Genomic DNA, 25,500 nt, shown 5'->3' with positions numbered 1-25,500 from the left:
TGATTTCGTCTTTTATTTCATCAAATTAATAATTTCAACAATTTTGGTTCTATCAAATGTGAATTTTGACAAGACTGTGTGAAAAATTTGATCACGGTTTTTGTACACGATATGTGCAAACAGTATGTTACAAACTGAGTTCGTCGTGTGTTTTTCATCATTCTATAGCAAAAATGTAGTGTAGAAAAAAATCGTCATGTTTGATGATGCATTATTGTAAAATTTACCAGAAGGAGAGTAGAAATGTAAGCGCATTGTAGTACTCAAGCTATTATCCATTCACGATCTTTATATAGTAAAGTAGGCTTTGGTATTTTTTCTTTAAGTTGGATAAACTGATTTGATGATTTAGTTTTTTGTCTGTCAGTAGTCTGATTGACATTTGCTTTGAGCTGGATTGCCACTTTTCTATTTCGTTTATTAGATCAGAATTATTACATGCAATTTTTTAATCAAGCAAACAAATGTTTTAATTTTGTCAGCATAGGTAATTTGTCATTGAAGACAGACCCGATCTTTCTTTCGAAAAAGTAACTATAAGGGTCTCAAACATATTTTCTGTAATGTGAAAATACGCTGTAAAATGTTTTTTAATTTTTTTTCTCATAGAAGCGAAAACCAGCGGATTTATTTGCAAATTATATGTTTCGGAAAGACCTGCAACGACAAATTTGGCAACTATATGAAAAAAACGAAAATATTTCACTGTAGATACTCTTTTGGCATATTCTAGGGAACAGTTGGAATTTAAAGGGGGCGAACCACATTATACAAAATTCTTAAGTCAATGGGTTATAAACACAGAGAAGTAAATGGTGGCAAAATTCTATGTGAACAAAAACATGTCGTTGCAGTCAAAATTACTTTTTTGAGAACATATTTACAGTTTCTAAAGTCTTGTGAAAATTTCACTTTCGTGTATTTAGATGAAACATGGATCTATCAAGATAGTTCATCCATTCGTAGTTGGGTGCACGATACTGATCTAAAAAGCAATCCCACCAAAATTAAAAGTGAAGGATCAAGGTTTACTATTCTCCACGCGGGTTGTTCAACGGGGTTCTTGGATGGTTGTAACAATTTTTTAAATTCAAAAAACAACGATAGAGACTATCATAAAACGATGGATGGGACAATTTTTCAAAATTGGGTGGTTAATCAGCTCATTCCTGCTTTGGCAAAGTTGAACCAAAAATGTGTGGTGGTTTTAGACAATGCACCGTAGCATTCGGTTCAGTTGGAAAAACCACTCACTTTTCTAGTAAAAAATTGTGAAGTGCAGAAATGGCTCTTTAAACATAGTGTTGAATTTGACAAAAAATTTTCGAAGAAACAGTTGTGGGATTTAATTCAACCCTTCAGAAACAATAAAAAAGAAAGTATTTGGTAGACGAGCAATTAAGAGAAAGTGGCCATGAAGTTCTTAGATTACCTCCGTACCATTGTGAATATAATCCAATTGAAATGGCGAAGGGATTTTGTAAGAACAATTACAAGAAGCATATCAATTCTCAACCTTCATTAAAAAATAGGATGGAGAATTTATAGCCTGAGGCACTTTCTAAATGTACTCCAAGCATGTGGCAAAATTTTTGTAAAAATTGTGAAAAACTTATTTTGGTAGATTGGGAAAAAAATATGGGAAATCTTTCTTACGAATCTATATCTCCTTTCATTATTTCGCTAGGTGAATCTGATTCAGAATCCGAATTTGAAAATGACGGTGATGATACAGATTTTCATAGCGAAATAATGGAAATGGAGTGAATTGTAGCTTGTTGGGGGTAATATTTTTACGCATCTTTCGTTCTAAATTTACCAAAGTAGTATGTGAAAAACTACTAACTCTTCATGGGCCTGGAGAAGGTGTATAGTAACGTTCTTATTAATAAGCGTTTGGAAATACTTAGTAAAAGCAAATAAATAGCACTTACGTAAGCATTAGTAATAGCTATATAGATAAATCCTTCAATTTAAGGCCGGAAAAATGTTTCAGAAGAGCTAAACCCATCAAAGCACTAGAGCAAGGTTGTTGTGTTTTACCAACCCTTTTAGTAATCTTAGAAAAGTGAAAAAAGAAGTTGGAAGATATGGAAATAGGCTGTTCACAAAGGTCGAAATTTCCATTTCTAAGACGAGTGGGCGAGCAGAACGAACTGATGATTGAGAATTAAAGATGAGATGCTAAATGTGGCATGCGACAATAGTCGTATGTGGAACCCCCATTCATATAAAAACAATGTTTAAGTGAAATTTTAGTGTTTGTTCCTTAGATATGAAATAAACACTTACAAAAAGCCGAATAACTGTTTTAAATAGCGTAAAGTTTTATGCTTTCTACGAAATGGATACCGTTAACTTGGTCATTTCTACTGAAAACTGTTTATATTTCTGGCATATTTTTTAATTTAGTAAAACATAACCTTACGAAAAAAGTTCAGGGAATTTTTATTCTTCTGCATCGAATAACAACAAACTCGCTAGATTTTCATGGCCAACCCTACTATATAAAGATCGTGAACGGGTAATAAACAAAGAGAAGCTTAATTCAGAAAATAGTGGATCAAGCGACTATGCGGAAACAATGCATAAGGGACATAATGACTTGAAGTTTTATAATATTCACCTACAAGAACAAAACCTCCTGAAGCAATCTGGAAAGCTTTTAGGAGTTTTGAGTTTTACATGATAGGTGTACATCTATTTCAAGAACATCCTCTATAAATGAAATATTTAATTATACCTATTTATACCAACGGGCAGAAACACCCAATTATAAGAAACAATTAAATAGGAAGCAATAAACAAATTTATACTCAGGAGGTTGTTGATTTGTGATAGATTTTGGGCTCTTCCAACTCATGCTTAAGACCCTCTACGGATGACGTAAATTCCGTACGAAGATCAGTAATCAACATTTTTATATCTTTAAAAAACACATTGCGTTTACATGAATTAAATAGTAGTTTGAAAGCTTTCGATTTAGAACGTGTAATTGTGATATCTGGTTCTGTTGGTCCACCACCCAGCATTGTGTGTGAATAGACGATTGATATGTATCGCACTGTATAGTTGAAGCGTTTGATTCAATATTTCCACTACAGTTCCTACATTTACTCATGATTATTGGTGAAAATAGGAATTAGGTAATAGGCAAAATAAACAATATATATTCACAAAAATTATGAATAGGGACACCAGCTACCCACATTCGGGACCTATCGAGGTGACTGACGGACGATACTGTAGGACCACGGGAGGCAATTTTGGGATTAAAGAGAGGAATAAAACCAGCATGCCTATTCCGGGCGTTATATAAAATTATTAATGAAGAATCGAGATTAAGACATGTTTCAGAAGGTTTTTAGAAACATGGAGTAATATTTAAATATGAGTTTTGAGATAATCAAAACCATTTTTTAACAAGGTATTGAACTTCTTATAAGTTGCATATATTTAAAAAAACGTTAGAAGGAGGAGTGGGTCATTGCTTCTGATCTATCACCAACGTTGTGCCCTGTGACCTTTATCTTAACTCGACACTAAAAAAGTTTAAAACCGCCCTTTTACAACAAAATTAACGCTATAAAGACTTTGTAAACGAGAAAAATCTACACCCACTCACCCACTACTAGAACTAATTGACCCTGAATTTCAGCAAGCATAGAACACCGTTTGCTAAAATTCCAAGTTGTATTATTTTGCTACTGTTGCAGAACCGTCATAGCTTTCCTGAACATCCCCTAAATTATATGATACACCAACTGAACGAAAATGGTTAAATAGTTCATTGACTTACAAACGATATGCATACCTAAGATGTTTCATTAGTGGAGGACATTGAGTAAACGCCCACTACTGTATATATATATACAAGTCTGAGCGAAACGTATTAGTGGGTAGTGAGATCCAGCAAATTACACCTTGCATATTAAAACCTCACGAGCAAATTCAAAACAAGAGGCCTTAGGAATGTGAATAACAATATTTTTTAGGAAAAGTAAATATTTACATAAATTGATAATTTTATACGTAAACCCGTGAAGTTCTGACGTTGTTTATTTTCACAATAAATTGCACATTGTATATTTAATAATTACTGGTTTCGGCACTTTGGAGTATTTTGTATGAAATTTGAATTATCCAACCAGAATATAATTAAATACGAGGCTGTTGGCAATTTACAAATCGGATAATTTTGTCATCGACCACAACATGCAGCTATTCTGTCCGCTTGCAAAGGGCTATTAGGATCGATGTTTACCTAAAATATTAGCCTTTGTTTTAGATTTAATGGGTATTCACAGGCCTATAATTCACTGGCTGGCTCACTTCGGTTGTGCCTGGAGCGAACAGATAAAATAACAGGTCGGAGGTCTATAAAAAAAAGAATGCGTATCTTTTAATAATGCAACAGCGTAAAGACATGGTTCTGCTATTGATCAACTGCTTAAAATAAAGGTTTTGTAAATCAATTTGTGATTGATTTCATTTTACTGTCACCTCCACAATAGGCGAAGTCAAACTCTATATTTAAAAGATAATAATAATAGGAAATGTCATACACACCTGTTCTGCACTTTGCTCCTCTATGACAAGTTTCATTTCCAATGATTGTCTAGTTTCGAGAAAAGCTCGTCGCTGCTGTTTATCTTCAACTAGATACGAAGTGAGTCCTAAGATATTTGCAGTCACGAGCAGGATACAGTTGGAGACTTGCTGTAACATCAATTTAATTATTAATAAAGACATTTTACATTAATAAAGTTTAGTTTAGATAATGTCAACTTCACACATAAATTTTAAATATTGATCAACACTTTGTAACCGTATGTGCAATGTAAATTTCCTCTGCGAAAACGAACGATTTTTTAATGCTTGGAAATACATTATAATTGTGCAAAAAGTTATTGAAACAAAGCTGCGGAAATGTCATCTCTGTTTACTCATTATGCAAATGTTTAATTTTCGTTACTTTCGGCAATGTTCTTTACGCTTTTTATGTAGGCTTTTAAAACGAAGCTTTACATCTCATTAATAATTCAAACGTCGATGTAACTAAAGGAAGATAACGATGAGTTACAAATAGATTTTCATTAAAGATAAACGAAATTAGTGTCTCGCTGTACTTTAACTCTTTGTCGCTGATACGAAAAATTTATGAGTTTAATATCGCTTAAACTAACTTCTAAGATATCCTCCTATCTTCCGTACATTTAGGTCGCAGATTACTCTTTACGAGATCGATGGCACGAATTTTATCTAAATTTAGCTCAAAGAAAAAAGTAAAAGGAAAAAAATCCAGTGGTTTTTTTTTAAAGAGCGTAAAGTATACATTTTAAAAGTCAAGTGTGATTAACGTCTTTTTTTGTGGCTTTGAAGGTTTAGCGTGTCATGACTCATGAGTACAGTGATAAAAAAGAGTTGTAACATTATTTCGGTATGATAAAAATCGTGTTATTTTTAAACTTACGGAATTTAATATTAAATAGCATTTAATTTGACATTTGATGACCCCTACAGTTTGACAAAGTAGCTCTCCCGCTTGCGTCTGTCTAATTGTCTATTTGTCTCTGTCGTTATTATCTAGAGCATTTTAAAAATTTTCGGCATTATATTTTCCCGAAATTTTGTAGATACAACATTATCATTATCAATATTGAACTGTATCAGCCTATTCAAATTGATATATATGACATGATGACATCATCACAAAACTTTATTATGAAAAAATCACATGAAACACATGCATAGCATGCTTCTTTATCTACTGTTAAGTGTTATCATACAAAAAAAAAAAAAATTCGCAAAATCTAAGTTCATAACTGGATTTGCTTGACTGTTTTCATCGCGAAAGTTCTGCATAAATAATCTTAAACCAATTCTTGTTCTAAGAATTAATGCTGCATCTGATTACGTCTCATAGGGACTTAAAAAAAGACATAAATATTAATTCTGTACACATTTACCTTTCTGGAGCTGAATCACTAAAATGTGAGCTTACGAATATACACCAAATGTAGTTTTTAACTGAATATTTTTTAGGCAATGTTTTTAGCAACGCATATATTTAATATTTTAGCGACTATTACATTTTCTAAAGCAATGTATAAAAGCTAAAGAAGCAACAATAACTAGAAACATAAACTGAAACTGATTTGTGAAATGCTAAAGTAACTATTAAAGTTTAAATAAGACTATATTTGATTTAGGTTCAACGTGTACTCCAGTTGCCAAGAGTTGTACTAAAAAGAAATTTAATTTAACAGAAAGTGGTGAAACTTAGAAATCACTAAGCGACCATTAAGTTTTAAGACGTAAGTAGTAGTAGTTTGCCTTTAATCTTTGGGGTTCCGATAATGCTATTAAATTTTGGTAATAACTTCTAAAATCCGCTAACGACTAAAATTACTAAGCCTTATAACATATATAATAGAAATATGGCAAAACAAATTGCTTATTTTCCTTTTTTTTTTGGCTTTTTCGTTTTCATTTTTTTATGTCCTATCTACTGTGTGCCTATCAAAAGTTTGTTAAAAATATTTTAAATACAGTTCAAGATTATCTTGAGGACGATAAAAGTCAAAAACTCATCTCTAAATATTTTTTAATATACCTATACATTTTTTTTTTTTGAAATCCGACGAACAACTAAATTCATGTTTTCTCGACGTTTCATAACCTCTAGCGTACACAAAAATATATCTGCAGTTTCCGTCTGTCTGTCGTTTGTCCGTCGTCTGTCCGTCATCTATATGGTGTCTGTCTGTCGTTTGTATGTCGTCTGTTCGTCGTTGTGTCGTGTTGTGACCGTCAAAATATAAATCCGTTGGTAAAAAATATTATCGTAATTTTTTAATTACTAAAAATAATCATTTACAACAAATCGTTAATAAAAAGTTTCTCCGTTTATGCCACCTCCTCTCTAAAAAGATGACGTCATCTTAAAATTTTGCTGAATAAATGTTTTTCAAATTTATGAGTGTTTACGCTAGACGCACGGAAAAAAATTGAATGTGTTGAATTAATTAATTACTCCTCTCCCCTCTAAGAAACAAAAGAAAAATCTGAATGTGCTAATAGTGGAATTCTTTCGAAGTATAAAAAATATAAACAATCGAAGTTAAGCATATGCTGATAAAATGAGAATACATTTTTTATATTTTATATTGTCCGCACTTCTTTGCTGGATTTTATTTACACTATAAAATCAAATTTTATAATTTTTCAAAGAAGCGGGATTTGTTGAATTGTGGCTCAAGAGCGAAGGATCTTTTGTGGAAATAATCTTAGACCAACTTTTTTATAATATTGATAATTTTTCTAGGCAACACGTAACTTATCCTGTCCATGTTCCAAGTAAAATATCCTGGAAAAAATATAGCTTAATTAATATTGATAAAGGACAATGAAGAATTTTGCCGTATTGTTGTAAATCTGACAATGAACACAGCAGGAAACAGGACTAAGTGGAATTTGGCATTATTCTAACCATTTACCACAATTTAAAATTTCATTAATTATAAATTTTAGTTGGCCTATAATCCTGTTTCATAATGCTGTCAACCACATTTATTCAATAATTACTTAACTACGAGTATTTACCATTATTGTCATTCATCTAGTTTGTCGGACCCTTGTCGTCTTAGTTTATTAAATCCTAATCGTAGCATTGAAGAGGATCCTTTGTAATGCTGCGACATCCTTGTTAACAGTGAAGTGAAACTGTTATAATTCCAAAAATTGGGCAAGCTCTGAACTCTGCTTTAGAAGGCTAGAATTTCGACAAGAACAATATTAGCTTCAAGAAGTCGATAATTTTTATCGTCTGACTACATTTTCTCACAGCGGTGAATTAGCTTACTAATATGATAATAAGTTGTCTGATGTTTAATGCAAATGTGATATACGTAAACACGTTAGATCCTGTGGGCGGAACACTGCAAACAAAAGCGAATTTTCTTCGCTCGAAGAGTTAAACTAATCCGGCAAAATGCTGTAGCGAATTGAGAAAGCTGGAACAACTGCGAAAATCGTAACAATTTGTGTTCTGTTACTTGATTGTTTATAATTGTAAATACAGTTGACAACACAAAGGAACAAATTGTGTTAGGAGTATTTGTCAAAGTAAAATTATTACGAAAGTAAAATAACCGTAAAGTTGTAATTACTGTATGTACTTTATTGTATAACACAACCAAAATTGAATGACTCGTCAAATGACGCAGTGAAGTTTTTTAGTATTTGTCTGAACATGTAAAGGCTAGGTAAATTTTGCAAACCAGTTTTTACAACCTTCTTTTGGTACTAATAATTTTAGAGTCAACGGACACTTGTTTGAATTATGAGACTTTAAATTCTTGATACTACGTCCTACAAAGCGCAAATACTTTTCGTTCCGTTGAAGCATCAAATGTAAATATATTAATAAATAAATAACATATATGGAAGCTTCAACTGAAGGTCAATTATTGTGGAATATTGACTGCCATAACGAGAAATTCTGTTGACCTCACAAACATTCATATTTTACTGTCAAAATATAGTGGCTGAAGAAGGTCTACTTATGACATCAGTTTTAGTGTTATTGTCATTCACGATGGCGATAAATATACCTTATCGGCGGCAATAAATATATGATTACTATTGTTGGAAACATACATTTTTATTTTGTTTGGTTTATTTGAGAATCAGAATTTACACAAGCGATTTCGTTCTACTAAAAATTTCATAAGTTTATGTTTCCTGTCTTTTAAACAGTTAAATAACCTAAAAATTGTCTTCAAGATGATGAAACGTTAATCAAAAATTGCTAAAAACCACCAAACAATTTGTTTGAAGAGAGTTTTTGCCCATAAGATTTCAGTACATGAATTTCAGTTACTTTCTGAAGGTAGAATCAGTTTTCAAAAAAATAGTAAGATTGTAACTTGTGGCGAATTTAACATTCTGAATTTCACTTTGGTTAAAATAAACCAATTTACTTTTTACTCCTATTAACTTTAAATACATAATTTCCAATCTTTCCTTAATATAGTCCAGCATAATAATGCTCAAAATAAATATCACTATATTCTTGATCTAGTTTTCTCTAATACTGAATGTAAAGTCGAAGCTTCTAATTATAATTTGAAGGGGCGGCACAAGGGCACGTGCCTGCCCAAAATTACAACGTCTGCAAACACACTGGCATAGGAAACCAGTAATTTTCAATATTTAAAAAATTATTCGGAAATTTGTCATAATCATAAATATCAAAACAAATTTTTTTATCTCGTTTCACTTGAATAAAATGTATCAAAACCTACATCTAAAGATGTTGTCTCTTGGATGTATGATATGTTATTGCTGATAAAGTGCTGATAAAAGCCGAGACGGAGACCAAATCATGGCTCATTTAGACGTTTTGTTTACACCGTAGCCATGGAAACCTAGACGCACGGTCGCGGTATTGAGCTGGAATCGGGTCCTGTTCCGACAGTGCCCACCAGCACTAACTCAACTGCGGGTTTTAATTTTCATTTTTCGCGAGTGAAATTGTTTGATTTTAAATAAAAATAATCAGTTCGGTTGAATATTTAATAAAAAATCGTCCTGTGTTACACAACGATAAAATGTTAGTGAAAAATTTTAGGGAGAGCCACCCCCGCTTTATTAATAAAAAAAGTGTTCATGGCAAAACGAGAGACTTTCATAGATATTTTAATAGACGTAACACGTATAATAAATATTCGTGGATGTGCGGTTGAGAAAAAATAATAAAATGTTTTGTTTTGTGTATCTCCTCAGTAATGAGTTGAAACCATCGGCCTGGATTATTGTATGTGAACAAATACTTTTTTGCTTTTATTGAATGTATTTGTGTATTTATTTCCGTCACACAATTTTGTCTATTAATTGGTAATAACAACCTGTTTTATGTCTTCATATTTAACTCATCAATCAAATTGTGTCCCGCATTTCAAAAGGTCACGAGCCGCCACTGCAATCTATTAAGTTTAACGATTTTAATTATTCTTCAACAGTTTGGAAAAATCGACTTTTTGCAAATGATGCTCAGTGCGTTTTTGTACATTTATTCATTAACAAATGGACAAAAACACCCTAAGTCGCTACTCATTGGACCGTTAATTATAATTTAAAGAATTTATTGTTGTATTCAGGTCTGTCTTTGGGGCGAAATCGAATCGCGATGCTCGGTAAAAGTTTCAATAAAGTAATCTAGCTGTTGAATAGTTAGGATCTTTTTCCAAAGTCAGGTTTTAATCAGATTAGTCTTGAATATCTGTCTCCTGTTTTATTTTCCATTTCGATCGATGTATTCACGATATTCTAAATATTCGGCGGTAGGACCACATTTCAAATGCTTGTCGACGCATGCAGGAGGCGTCAGTTCACGTCCATGTTTTTACACCATACATCAGGAGCGAAAAAGAGCACATATACAGGGTTTGAAAATCCGAAGGGGATCTTGTTTTTTACTCCCCGCGCAAAGGAAATATTGTAATAGGTCCATCTGACAAACTGATGAAAAAGTAATTTTTATGTTTTCAAAACTGATTTCCTTTTTTTTTTTTTGTCTTTAACCCTATGAATTTTCACATTTCGTTTATTTTGAATTTTCCTATTACATAAGTATTTTCTTATTTTTATCACAATATGAGGGATGCTATTTAAAATAGAGCAAAAAAGGGGAATCATTTGCACTTTTTTATTTGAATATTGTCCTATGGATTGGTATTTTTTCAGGTTCGTTGATCTAGAAATAAATTTTCATTTTGGAGTGTCTAAATATTTGCGCTTTTAAGACAGTTTCACTGATTTCCAGCGATTTTTCAAGCATCTAAACTATGGTGGTCCAAAAATGAATAACTATTTTGACATGAGATAAGAAATAAGCCATTTTAATAAAATTTTAAACAGTTTGTGGGTGGCTTTTTAATATTTTTTAATTATATTTACAAGTAGAGAAATATACCTATATAAATAACACCAAATATTTATTTTAGCTGTTATAAGAAACATATATGAACAACTAATGTATAAATCTCCGAGTTTGACTGCGGACATGGTATTATAAGATATAAAAAAGATGAACACGAACATTAAGAGGATTATGAATAAGAGAAAAATAATAAAAAAAATCAAATTACTGTTAAAATAATTTCGAATAAGGGCCGAGAGGATGGTGACAATAAACAGAATGAATGAACAACTAAACGGGAAGAAAACGAAAATCTTTTTTTGAAATGTCGCCGGACATTCTTCAGTCCGAAAGAAAATAACTTTTGGGAGTATGTAAAGAATTGTCATCTTGTTGGTCAGTACAAACATGGATAGAAGTGTGACAGAGTGTGCAGTCCGACCCTCCGACCTCCGTAAGTACCTTTTGGGTTGCCTGCCCGTTTGTGTACCGGTTTTTGAATCGCCGCCCCCGAGCGAGAAACCGTACCACCGTCACCTTTTTTTTTGTTACCGGCAAAAGTCGAAACCGTCGTGCACCGCCGGACATGTTATTCTTTTCTTTGTAAAGTTTATTTTGTAATTTTATTTAAGATTAACTGTATGCTTTATTATTTTAGCCGTGGAGCTGGTGGCAGGGAATTCACCCAATTTATCATGTAAAATATTTCTTGCCGTTTTGTTTTATTATGTTGTTTTCGCGGGCGCTCACCACCTAAGATCCGTGTCTCCGGCTTGAGAGCAACCCCGGCGCTCCCTCCCCGGAGAGGGGGCTGGCGCCCGAGCGACCGCCGCTCGTGATCGAAGGCGCCACCCCTGGCGGCGTGAAGGTCGCCGCATAAGCCTAGATAGGCCAGACGTGTTTGCTATATCAGCGGCACTAGTCGGCCCAGGGCTTGGTACCCAAGTCCGCCGGTACCACACGTTATCGGCGAGATTCCGGACCGTCCCAGCGGAATTTCGTCTGTATAGTAAGAACATAACAACAATGAAAAAAAAAAAGACAAAAGTCGGTGGAGATTTCAATACAAGAACAAGGAAAAAGAAGGAAGAATAGGCAAGGCAGAACGTTCTTAACAGAACGCTTTCAGAGAGTTAGCTTTAAAGGAACAACATCATCTGATCTTCCTGTCAGTCGTGGGGTTCCCAGGATTCGGTACTGGGACCTTTGTTGTTTCTAATATTCTTTAACGACTTTGCCATAGAATTAAAGAAAGAACAAGGTTACATATTAGCGAAATAACTCAGCAAAAATAAATTTATGCTTACTGCCTTATGGAATCTTAATATGGGGTCACGCATCTTGCAGACATTATCTATTCTTCTTTCAAAGCTAGAGCAATCGGATAGTTGCGGGTCTACCATATCGAGTTGATTGTCGGCCTGCTTTTAGGGAATTAAATATATATTTTCACATTTCCGCCGCTATTTATTTATGAATGTTAACTCTTTATAAAAAAAGATATCCATATCTATGACAAATTTGGAGATTTCCATGCACATAACACTCGGACTAAGGAAAAACTGAGTCTGAAAAGTATTCGCCTAATGAGAACGCAGACAGCTCACTCATATTTAAGAAGGAAGTTAAACAACTCTTGATAAACGGTGTATACTATGACTATGACGAGTTTTTAAATTGACATTATTTGTTATAATTTTACAAAAGTTTTTTTCTCTTTTGCGATGTTTATGTGTATATAAGTTGTGTTGGTTTTAGATGTTATTTTCTGACGAATGTAAAACTGTACAGTTTGGGCACGAATATACATTATTATAAGATAAAAAAAAAGGAGATCCAAAGATAGGAGTGAAAATAAGGAAAGAAAGTAACTGTTGGAATTAATCGAAGAGGGAGGATGAGAGATCTTGAATGGAAATAAAACTGGCGATGATGAAGGCGAATTAACCTTTGTAGGACCCACAGAACAATGGCTAATAAATTATTCATTAGTGAAAAAAAAAGCATGAGACTCCAAAGATATGCAAATTTAATTTGGATATCAGAAAAATGATGATGAACACAGAAGAAATATTGAGAGAAGATGGAGAGAGAATAGAGTGGATGGAAAAAAAAAGTGCAACATGCGAGGAGAAGGATATTTTAGGTTCAATTTATTGTATGGTTTATGCATTTTTGTACATTGCTAATGAATGATTGATGTTTAGTAAGATGCATTTACAACATTTATTAGTGTAATAAGGACAGGATTCCATTTAAAGCAAAAAGGGTACAAATAAAACTGGATTGATTGATAGAAATAAATTCCCATTTTAGAGTGTCCAAATATAAAGAATCCTTACGATTTTTAAGACAGTTTCAATAACTTCCAGGAATTTTTCAAGATTTATCTAAAAATAAACATTTAAGAATATTTTAACCCCTTTGTATGTAGCTTTTAATGTTTTTTCGTTATTGAATTGCAGAAATATAAATAATAACAAATATTCCTATTTACTTTGACTCTTATAAGGGACATGCATAAACAACTAAATGAATAAATCTCAGGGGTCCACATTGTTTTTAACAATTGTTTTCTCGTGATCTAGTTTTATTGCTCATAATCGTGGTTACTAAGAATCCACGTCTAATTCCAGCTCCTAGTCTAGCTCTTATTTCTTGCCGTATATGTGATCCCCTTGTGAACTTTGCCTAAATAAACAACCTATACTTTATATTCCCACAGCGGAAGCTAGCAATTTATTTTTTGTAAGGTGAACCAAATTTGATGTAAATGCAAAATTAGATCTTCATAACTTTACACATCTTTTATGATATTATTTAATGTTTTTTGTTTTAATTCTAGTTACACTAGAGTGTCAAACAGTTCTGCACCATTAAGCCGCTAGTTGCAATGACACTACACTAGACTTATGGCACCGAATAGTTCTACCAATTGTTCTGCTATATACGTAAATCGATCCAATTTGTCACCGATTTGCCAGCATAATTCTATATTACATGCAAGAGATCATCCTCTTCCCATAATGGATCCGATATCGACCTTTTATATATTGTGCCTCGTCTGTAATGATGAACACTAAACTTTATCAAGTCTTGTTAAAGCAATTTTAAACAAATCAAATTCTAAAGTTTCTCTTACCGAAAGTGGTAGGATTGGATTAGCCAAGGGTCTATGGTGCCAACAAACTCTTCAGTCTTGCGGTTAGCGGCCGCTTCATTTTAATTTAAGTAGTTTTCATTAACTTCGTTTAACAGTAGGGAGTTAATTTTACATTTATTTAATTTTTGAAATTTATATACTAATAGCACCAGCACAAATTATAATTACACTGTCTTTGATAATAGTTAGATGTTGATTAAATGAGAAAGAAATATACGAAATGAAACGAAATTATTTTCACAAACAGATAAAAAGATTTTTGTAAAAAACAAATTATATGCCTTGAAAATAAAGAAGTTACAGAAGCAAAAGATTTGTGAAATCTTGTCCAACAAAAATAAAAATTTTCGCTAAACAGAAGTCGCTGCTGGCTGTGTCTCCTTCACTGTGCTCTCTTTGATCACTGATGTGAATATTAAGATCTTAGACTCAAATGCGGTGATTCTTAAATTTCTTTAAAAAATTAATATATTATTACACAAAAGAAGGAAGAAAGAGAAAAAATAATCTGTTTTATGAGTGTAAGCATTAAGAGCAGAGCGAAGGAATAACCCTTTTTTGAAAATTCTTTATAATGTTTTTTATTTTATTTCATTAGTGTGTGGCAATGACAAATTGAGCAGAATATATTTGTTCTGGGTCGATCTAACCTGACACGCATTGTTGAGAATAAAAGTTTATAAGTAAAATACAACTAAAGTGGCACGGTTTGCAATACAATGAACTGATTTAACATTCAGCTAATGAAATGGTGATAAAATGGGACAAACGAATGAGCAGTATTTGTTGTGAAACTGTTCTCCCTGACGTACCATAAATATTACAAATTTATAACTTTTTAAAGAATACTTTTAGAATTGAGCAGAATCAATTTTCATACAATTATGGGAGAGGGGAGCAAGGAAACAACTTTAAACTTCCCCCTAAGAGCCATTAACCAATAAAGCAGTAAATGTTAAACGTTACCAATGCACCCCGAACCGCGCTCAAAGCCTAAACAGGTCACAGTTCCACCTTAGTAGTATTTTTCACTTCCCCAGCGTAAGCAAAGGAAGTATTGTAATCGAGTCCGTCGGCCGACTCTCTACTTTTACGTTTTCTCGATCTTTCATGACCCCTAGAAGACGAAGAAATAGCTCTGCCATTTCCGTCTGTCTGTCCGTCTGTCCGTCTGTCCGTCTGTCTGTCTGTCCGTCTGTCCGTCTGTCTGTCTGGCCGTCTGTCTGCCGTCCCGGATTTTTTAAAACAACATTTTGCAATTTAATTTTGAATCTGCTAATCCGAATGTTTTGAAATGTTGCAGATGTTTTAAGGTTATAAAGAGCATCATAAATCTTTACTCAAAATATATTTGGTTATCCCCTCCAAAAACTTGATGACGTCAGCTCAAAAGTTTGCCAAATAAATCCTATGTAAAATGTACAAAATATGATTAGTCTGTGCTTGTGATATAATTAATGAATGCGTAAATTTATTTTACTGATTTACTCAGGAACTACAAAACCGAATGCTTTGAAATCTTGAAGGTGTTTTAAAGTTACCATAAGCATGGTAAGTTTTTGATCAAAATGTATTTGCTCATCCCCCCTAAAAAGTTTATGACGTCACCACAAAATTTTGCCGAATAAATCCTATCTAAAATGTACAAAATATGGTGGGTCTCTTCTTGTCATTTATCATTCCATTCAAATTTTTTCGATTTCCATATACAGGGTGACTCAAATAAATTAATAAATGCGTGAATTTATTTTATTGAGTTAATCAGGAACTACAAAACCGAATGCTTTGAAATCTTGCAGATGTTTTAAGGTTATAAAGAGCATAATAAATGTTTAGTCAAAAGATTTTTGCTTATCCTCTCCAAAAAATTGATGACGTCAGCTCGAAAGTTTGCCGAATAAATCCTATCTAAACTGTACAAAATATGATGAGTCTGTACGTGTAATTTATCACTCCATTCATATTTTTTGGATTTGTATATACAGGTGACTCAAAAAAATTAATGAATGCGTAAATTTATTTTATTGATTTACTCAGGAACTACAAAACCGAATGCTTTGAAATCTTGAAGGTGTTTTAAAGTTATCATAAGCATGGTAGTTTTTGATCAAAATGTATTTTCTCATCTCCCCTAAAAAAATTATGACGTCACCACAAAATTTTGCTAAATAAATCCTATCTAAAATGTACAAAATATGATGAGTCTTTTCTTGTGATTTATCATTCCATTCATAGTTTTTGGGTTTGCATATACAGGGTGACCCATAAAAATTAATGAATGGGTAAATGTATTTTATTGATTTAATTAGAAACTCCAGAACCGAATGTTCTAAAATCTTGCAAATGTATTAAGATTATAAAGAGCATAATAAATTTTTAGTCAAAATATATTTGGTTATCTTCTACAAAAAACTGATGACGTCAGTTCAAAAGTTTGCCGAATAAATCCTATCTAGAATATACAAAATATGATGAGTCTGTACTTGTAATTTATCATTTCATTCATATTTTTTGAATTTGCATATACCGGGTGACTCAAAAAAAATAATGAAATCTACTGCGAAAAAAAAAAACAATAGACGAGGGAAGTACTGTCTAAACTCTTTAGACCATTTTTTTTGTCTTTAATAAAATATTCTTGTAATTATATATTTAATGGATAACGTCTTAATGAAATCTTCCCACACACCATAAATAATTAAATAGCCTATCGATAGTTGGAAAGAACACACAGTTAACGAACATTTATTTGAGAAGAATGGATCGATTTACATGCGGTTATTTTTATTCAGAATCTGTTACAGTTACGTTTCAGCAGGTGCTTTGACAGAATGGGTTATGTATATTCTTAACCACAGTCGTCCAGTTGTAAGCTATTATTTTGTAACGTTATAACGAAACAAATTATAGCACCAACTTCACATGACGAAGCTATCCGTAAACTGACAGGAATAATTCATGGAAAAATCATCACTGCTATTAGATAACTTTAAAATTCAATTTTATAAGTGACAACGTTACAAATCTAGCACAAATCTTATTTCTGGTTCTGGACAAGAAGAATGTTTATTAGATCTTTAACATCTGTGACAATTAGGTATAAAATTCCGAAGAAATCGGTTTGCATTTTGTCCGAAAACATGCGTTCTGTCTTGTCGTTTTATAGCAACCTTTTACAGTTTACAACGTCGCAATTTTATATACACACTTACGAGAGATTGATCTTGCTGCCACCGTTCGAATTTTTCGAAGGCGTCGTTTAGTTGCCGAGTTACAAACACTTCTTTTAAGCCAATTTTATGTCATTTTGTTAATTTTTATCGCAACAATTACTTATCAGATTTAAAAAATTCAAACGGTGGCAAAATGCCACATCCTTTGACGATACTCAGTAAAATTTTCAACTATTTTTAAGCAGTGATTCGAAAACTCATAACCCATTGGACGGGTTACTCTCCGTCCTCTTAAATAGGGCTACAAATAAAGTTCGCAGGAGTAAGATTATCAGATCTCGGGGGCCAGATATTGTCTGCAATTCAACTAATAATCCGCATAACATAAAAATCCCGTAATATTGCTATTGTGGTCATCGCTGAAAGGCTGTAGCCCCGTATTGTTGAAAATAACCTACTGTCATTTCATCTACGTTCAATTGGAGTACAAATCTGCTAAAATTTCTTGCTGAGATCTAAATAGCAGTGGTTAGGCTATCTTGTAGAGGATTATACTGAACAAGCCAGTTAAATACAGGATTATTACTACTATTATCCGTTCTTCCGAAACACCAATTTTTTGAGGATGAAGTGAAATCTCAACATAAACATGTTATTTTCGGTGTTCTTATATGTTGACCTTCGTGTGTAAAAAAGGTTTTCTCTAACAGCCCGTCAGATAGGGGTAATAGACAAAGCAAGAAGGATGAAGGGGAACTTTAATGCTAGAAATCGTGAAAGAGACAAAAGAATGAAGAAAAATAAAACAAAAAAAAAGAACGGATGTACGTGGGACCAAGTGGAGCAACAGTGATTGATTATGGAATTGCAAATGAGAAAGGATGATAAGAAATTGAACGTTTCGAGTGGATAATGTGACCGACTTCGATCATTTACATTTAGAAATTAACATATAAGGGCAAGGAAGAAGAAATAAAACAGAAAGGAAAAAGATATACGAATCAGCTTTGGAATGAAAAAGGGATAATAAAATAGCAGAACACACTAAAGAGGATATGTAACTAAGATGGTGGAAGAGCTCTGCCTAAGAGTGACTGAAGCAATAGAAACACACAGCTATTACAGAAAAGAGGGAAGAAATAACTGGTTAGATAGGCAATGTAAAGAAATAAAGAAAAGTACCAGAAACACATTATGGAATTGGAGAAAAAACAAGGCGACTGAAGACCATTATCTGAAAGTAAAAAACAGGTACACAACAAAATCCGAAGAAAGGAAAACGTAGAAGCAAAAAGAAAATAAGAGCGATTAGAACAGAGCAAGAAGCGTGGACTTCGATTAATAAAGAAAGAAAGAAAGAAAGAAAGAAAGAAAGAAAGAAAGAAAGAAAGAAAGAAAGAAAGAAAGAAAGAAAGAAAGAAAGAAAGAAAGAAAGAAAGAAAGAAAGAAAGAAAGAAAGAAAGAAAGAAAGAAAGAAAGAAAGAAAGAAAGAAAGAAAGAAAGAAAGAAAGAAAGAAAGAAAGAAAGAAAGAAAGAAAGAAAGAAAGAAAGAAAGAAAGAAAGAAAGAAAGAAAGAAAGAAAGAAAGAAAGAAAATAGTTACAACCGAATGAGAAAACGGTCAAAAATCAAAGCTGAATTTGTCCAAGTCAGGGGAAAAAGAAATCAGTAGAAAAGAATTACTAAGAAAGATAGGTCAAATGAACGGGATAACAACTGAAGCATGGATATAGGTGAAAAAAAAGAATGATGGATGGAAAGGCAAAGGAATTCCCCGAAAATGGAGAGGGGGAATAATATGTCCCATATTTAAAAGAAAGTGCCATAAATGACTAAATTGAATACTATATACCTATATGTACAAAGTGTATGCAAAGATTGGAAGTGTGATTGAGGATTGAGATAGAGGGATGAAATATTTAGAAGAGTTAGAAGTACTATACGTATTACATCATGTTATAGAACAAGTAATAAAGAAAGACGGTGGTAGGATCTATGCAATATTTGTGGACCTCAAGACAGCATTTGATACGGTATATAGGAAAAGAATGTGGACACAATTAACAGTGAAAGGAATAAGTGTTGAGACAAACCCGGGCAAGGGCTGTTGTAGTGAGACGAGAAAAAGTGTGGTGTATGTTGGCGTACGCTAGTGATCGGGTAATTATAACAAAGGACGAAGAATTAATGAAAGAAATGATAAGTAGCTTGGGAAGATATATGGAAAGCAGAAATTAGGAGTGAATGTAAAGAAAACGACATTAATGATATCTTGTAAAATGGTTTTTACCATTTGTCAAAGATAAAATGGGCTTCGCAAGGAAAACTGATACAGGGGGTAAAATAATTCAAATAGTTGGGATATACTTACATACATTCAATAGTAATAACTCTAATAGAATCTAGTTAAGTTAACTGGCCAAAACTGCTAATGAGGCATGCAGTATTGTTTGCGGTATAGGTGCGAGGAAGTTTGGACATGACACAAAGAGAAGGATGTTGCTTATGTTTGATAGCCTGTTAAAAACTATATTGATCTATGGATCGGAAGTGCGGAGACGGAGAGAATATGATGAATAAAAACAGTGCAATAAAAGTATCTCAAGTGAGTATTAGGACTAAATACCATACACCAGGATACATAACGAGAGAAGAAGCTAAAAGTTATTAAATTAAGAATAGAACAGGGAAAAGAGCGGTAAAATGTGAAGACAAAATGGGTGAGAGAATTAAGTGCAAAATGATAAGAGAATGTAGAAGAGAGGTAGAAAAGAATGTGGAAAGGAAGAAAAAAGTACTATGAGAGAGACGGGTATGCGATTATGGAGATACAAAGAGAGAGAAAGGAAAGCAGGGTCATGTATTAGGAGTTAATCATGTGAATCATCAATTTATTGCGGCGACGGTTACAAAACTAGAAATAAAGTGCATGAACTTAATTGAATTTGTGATGTTTAATAAACATTTTCAAACCAATATACTTTGAATAATTCAGGAAAAATAGATGATTCTGTAAATAAAAACTAAAAGAGGTTATTAACAAAAATGCTGGTTACAAGCTCCTAGATAACATCAGATTAATCAAGTGGCAAATCACTAGATATTAATGTAGAATTAGGTCCGGACCTTATTAAATTTGCAAAAACATCTGATTGTTAATTGTAACAACAAAAAAAATAGTTTATAGCGTATTTATGCTTTATGTAAAATATGTTATAGGTAATAAAATAGGTTAAATAATTTAAATATGGAAGTTACAAAATTCACAGTCCAATATTGATTATGGAGTTATAGGTATTCGGTGTTCTTCAAGTAATAGTATTAGTCTCTTAGAATTTCATGTTCAGAAAATTTATTCACACTACCATATCGGTGACATGAAGTAGCGACATTTTTCTATATTGATCCAGGAGATGACTGAATGTAAATGCTTTTGCGGTGATCAGTCTTTTTTCATTTCTGAGCAGTTTTGATATGTATTATGCATAAACTACTATTAATTATGAGTCCATGTCTCAATTGTGGAAAGACAGGGTCAGCACCTACGCTAAACTGTGACAGCTGTCAAGGCGTCTTGCACTTCAGTTGCGTTGGGTTGTCGGAAAACGAAATCAAACTAACTAGATCGAAATTAAAGTCCATAAAGGTGGTATGCAATTCTTGTAATGGTAATATGGCTATGTTCAAAAATCTTCAAACAATGATTTCATCGTTACAAGCTGAATTCGCTGCCTCTCTAAGCCAATTAAAAACCGATTGTGAGACTCAAATAAATGCTCTTAGGGAATCAGAATTCGCTACTTTAATGGCACTCCAAAAATTGTTCATTTAAACTAGATTCAACACCCAGTTACAAAGCCCTTAATTGTAGGTATTTATCAAAATGTTCGTGGTTTGAGATTTAACGTAGTCGATTTTTTCAATGCGATTTCTTCTGCAAATTTTGACATAATAGCAATAACTGAATCATGGCTAAAAAACGACATCAGCGACTCTGAATAACTGAAGGTTCCAAGGTCAGTAGGGGAGGTGGAGTAGTACTAGCTTTCAAAGATACACTATCGACAACTAATTTGGACTTTTCTATTTTTAATGAAATGTTACCAATGATAGATATAGTGGGTGCTAAGCTACAAGGTACTAATTTTGTGAAGTTGTATGTTTTACTTATATATTTACGGCCTTCAACTTCTTTCGATGACTTCAGCTTATTCTTTGAACTTCTAAGTTCGTTGAAAATTCTTGGGGATGACAAAGTACTGATACTAGGTGACTTTAATACGCCTTTATTCAATACATCTACAGCAGACAGATTTGGCAATATAATAAATAATTTCAAGGAATTTCAGGACATTAGTCAATACAACAACATACCATATCATCGCTTATATAATAATTAATCGCTTATTAGATTTGGTCTTTGCCAATCTTAATGTTCAGGTAAAGAAATGTTTGACTCCTATAGTTGATGAAGATCCGCATCATCCTACCTTGTTTATTAAACTGAATATAATTTCCAATAAGTCCACTAATTTTTGCATGAACCATAACGAAAAAAGTTATAATTTTAGTAGGGCCAACTTTCCTTTATTGTATAGCTTAATAGCTTCCACTGACTGGTCGAATTGTGACTCGTGCGATGATGTTGAAATTGCCTACACTATTTTTCAAAATTTATTACATCAAACTTTTAACGCAAGTGTTCCTAAACTGCAAGTTAACCGATCTCGGAAGGCTTACCATCCGCCCTGGTTTACTTCAGAAATTATTAGAAGTCTTCATACTAAAAACAAAATTTTAAAGCAATACAAAAAATTCAAAACGCAATATTATTATCAACTCTTTAGCTGTCATCGAACTAAAATTAAAACTCTCATGGCTACCGCCTATAGAAGGTATATCTCAAATATGGAACTTGTGGTCTCAAGTGACCCAAAAAAAATTTGGTCATTTATCGAGTACAAGAAAGGTAGAACTAGGATTCCTGGGTCAATGGAGTTCAATAATGTTAAGTTGGAATCACCGCAGTCTATAGTGAATGCTTTTGGTGAATATTTTAGTAGCGTGTATGTGAAATTAGACCCTAACAACTTACCATGTACTTTACACTTAATTCAAAATTTGAACCTAACAATCTCATACATATCGGAAGATGAAATAATAGAAGCATTAAAGTCTTGTAAAAATACTATGACATCTGGACTTGACGGCATTCCAAGCTTCTTCTTGAAAGACTGTGCATCGGTTCTTGTTAAGCCGTTGTATTTGCTTTTCAATTTAATACTTCGGCAATCTTCGGTTCCAATCTTTAAAAAGGGCGACAAAGCCAATGTAGAAAATTATAGGCAAGTTTGCTTAATATGCAATTTTGCTAAGGTTTTTGAGTCTATTATATATAAGCGCATTTATTCATCTGTTAGTCATTTGATCACTCCAGTTCAACACGGCTTCGTACAGAAAAGATCTGCAATCTCCAATTTAGCCTGCCTATCGCAATTTGTATCTAAACCTATTGACAATAACAGTCAAGTTGATGTGGTGTATACGGACTTCCAAAAAGCCTTTGATCAGATTGATCATTTTGTTTTGCTTAACAAGTTAAATGCCTTGGGTTTTTCTGTGGAACTACTAGCTTTGTTAAAGTTTTATTTGCTTGGTAGACAACAGTATGTGAGATATCGCAACTATACTTCTTCGACATTTTCACCATCTTCGGGAGTACCCCAGGGGTCCAATTTAGGACCTCTCCTTTTTTAATGTTTATTAACGATTTGCCAAAAGTTATTACTTGTGAAAGTCTCTTATTTGCCGATTATTATAAATTGTATATTGAAATTAAATGAATAGAAGACGATGAAGCTTTACAAGAGAACCTTTGAGATGGTGCAACTTGAATCGACTGTCGCTAAATGTCTCTAAATGTAATGTTGTAAGATATTCTAGAAAAAAACAAACCATTAACTATCCATATAATATTAACTCAGTCAATATAAATCGTTTAAAGTGTATCAAAGACCTAGGCATTTTGTTTGATAATCAGTTTACTTTTGTTGGACACATACAAGACATGGTCAAAAAAGCTTTCAGAACCTATGGGATTATATATAGGAATTGTCGTGATTTTTCTGATATACGTACTTTATTTCTGCTGGTTTTTTCTTTAGTTAGATCTAGGTTAGAGTATGGAGCAATTATTTGGTTTCCTATATACAAAATACATATTGTATTCATTAAATCAGTTCAAAGATCATTTTTAAAATTTGTGTGTTTGCTCTTCGACGGCTCGTACCCTGCAAGAGGCTTCGATCATGGGACTTTACTTTCTAGGTTTAATATTAACTCGCTGAGTACAAGAAGAATAATATTGCTAGTCCGATTTATGTATAATTTAGTTAATTATAAAATTAACTATTCATCACTTTTAAATGAATTAAATTTTGCTATTTATTTATTTATTATTTTTATAGTTCGTTCAATAGAACCAATGCTATGTATAAATCCCCCATATCTTTAATGTGTAATTACTATAACCAAATATGTAGGGAGTTTGATATTAATTTTGACAAGGCGAGTTCGTTAAGCTGTGCTGTTATTGAAGAATTTGGTCTTTAAGTTTGGGAAGTTTTATTTAATTTTTGTGCAGTTTAGCCCGGTTTCTCTTTATTTATATTTTTTCCCTTTTATAAAAGTTTCTAAATTAAGTAACTAATGTACTCTTTCAATCATATGTAGTTTAATTTTATTATTTCCTGTAAGTGGATGTAAAACCTGTTGGAAATAAAGTTTATTTATTTATTTATTTATTTATTTATTTATTTATTTATTTATTTATTTATTTGTTTATTTATTTATTTATTTATTTATTTATTTATTTATTTATTTATTTATTTATTTATTTATTTATTTATTTATTTATTATTTATTTATAACTCTTTGCCAAGAAATGTTTTATTTGTTCATTACCAGTTTTAGATGTTTCTGTTTTGACCACGAATGTGAGAGTTTATTGACCAGAAAATTAAGACCTGCCTTGGTCTGTCGTGGACAGTGATGAGAGTAAAGCATGGAAGAGACACTTTTGGCTTGTTTTATAAAAAAAAAAGAAGAAGAAAATTTTAACATAGATGATAACAATATACCTATAGCACGTAAAGTTTTAAATATCAAAAAAATATGGGAGAACATCGAACGTTTAGTGTGGATTTTAATCCTATCCATTATCAGATGACCCTTTCTGCCCTTAGAGCAAAGGAACGTGTGCGTGGGACGAATAGCGTTCATGGTATAAATATTAGGGTAGCAAATTCCTGAATTTAGTATTTTCTGTGTGAAAATGCTAATGACGAAACTGGTTGACATGTTTGTAAATTTTTTCGGTGTCGCACGCAGACTTAAAAATGTGAGTAACGTAGCAGACAGCAAGGGTAGAGTCCCATGGGATTCCTCTAACGTTATACATATTACGGCAAGTCTGACTTCGCAACATACTCTAAAATTACTGCTCTTATCGTGCGTTGAAGTCACCAGTTTTTATTACGCACTGACAAAATTATGGTTAAATATTAACTTGTTTACCAATAATAAGTTTATCTTCTGTACCGACGAAATCGTTTCATCAAAATTTACTCCTGTCAAACAGAAATGTTACAAAGATTAATCGTAATAAATGAAAGGACGCGGTCTTTAAATTATTTCAGAATAACACAAAGTGCCTTTGATGTCACGCTTAATTTGGGTTCATTACTTGCAACATTACATGAAAGCTACAGTCCGAGTTTAGCGAACAGTCAACGACACTTCCACTTAATCGAATATAGTGTACACCGAAAATTACTTCTCAGACATGCAGCTGAATCTCCCACATCATGAACTTAGATCGATACTTGTGAACTCTCGACCTTCTTCACAACTTTGTTCGTACATTTTTCTCGTAATTTTTTAACAAGATGTAGCCACATTTTATGGTCAATCTTGTTAAAAGTGTGGCGATGTCTAGACGCGACGTTTTTAACTTGGGTGCTTGTTTTAATTAAGTTGAGAAATTTTTGGTCTCTTCACATGCTGCGCGTGTGTGCGAGGCTATAAAATGAACAGCATTTTTAATTAAGCATAAATATCAGGTTACGTAAACAGCCACAAATGAGGTGAGTGTCTGTACTGTTGAAACAAAAACGCGAAACAAAAGCTGTAAAAAGTTCCGTGTTTTATGAAATTATCTAATAAAAGTATAAGGTGGGTCGT

At 32.8% G+C, this 25,500-nt stretch overlaps 1 protein-coding gene across 1 annotated transcript in view; it reads right to left on the bottom strand.

The window, feature by feature from the left end:
• Window positions 1-25,500, bottom strand: part of LOC135130440 (adenylate cyclase type 3) — a 196,541-nt gene that overhangs the window by 121,001 nt on the left and 50,040 nt on the right. The window contains exon 2 of the mRNA XM_064057818.1: window positions 4,570-4,719. Coding sequence (XP_063913888.1) covers window positions 4,570-4,719 — 150 coding nt within the window. The remainder of the gene's footprint in view (window positions 1-4,569; window positions 4,720-25,500) is intronic.

This window comes from Zophobas morio, unplaced genomic scaffold (genome assembly GCF_036711695.1).
Source record: "Zophobas morio isolate AGI-343-1 ecotype UQ-CSIRO unplaced genomic scaffold, CSIRO_AGI_Zmor_V1 ptg000017l, whole genome shotgun sequence".
Lineage (NCBI taxonomy): Eukaryota > Metazoa > Arthropoda > Insecta > Coleoptera > Tenebrionidae > Zophobas > Zophobas morio.
The sequence above is the reverse complement of the archived record's forward strand: the minus strand, read 5'-3'. Positions and strand labels throughout refer to the sequence as shown.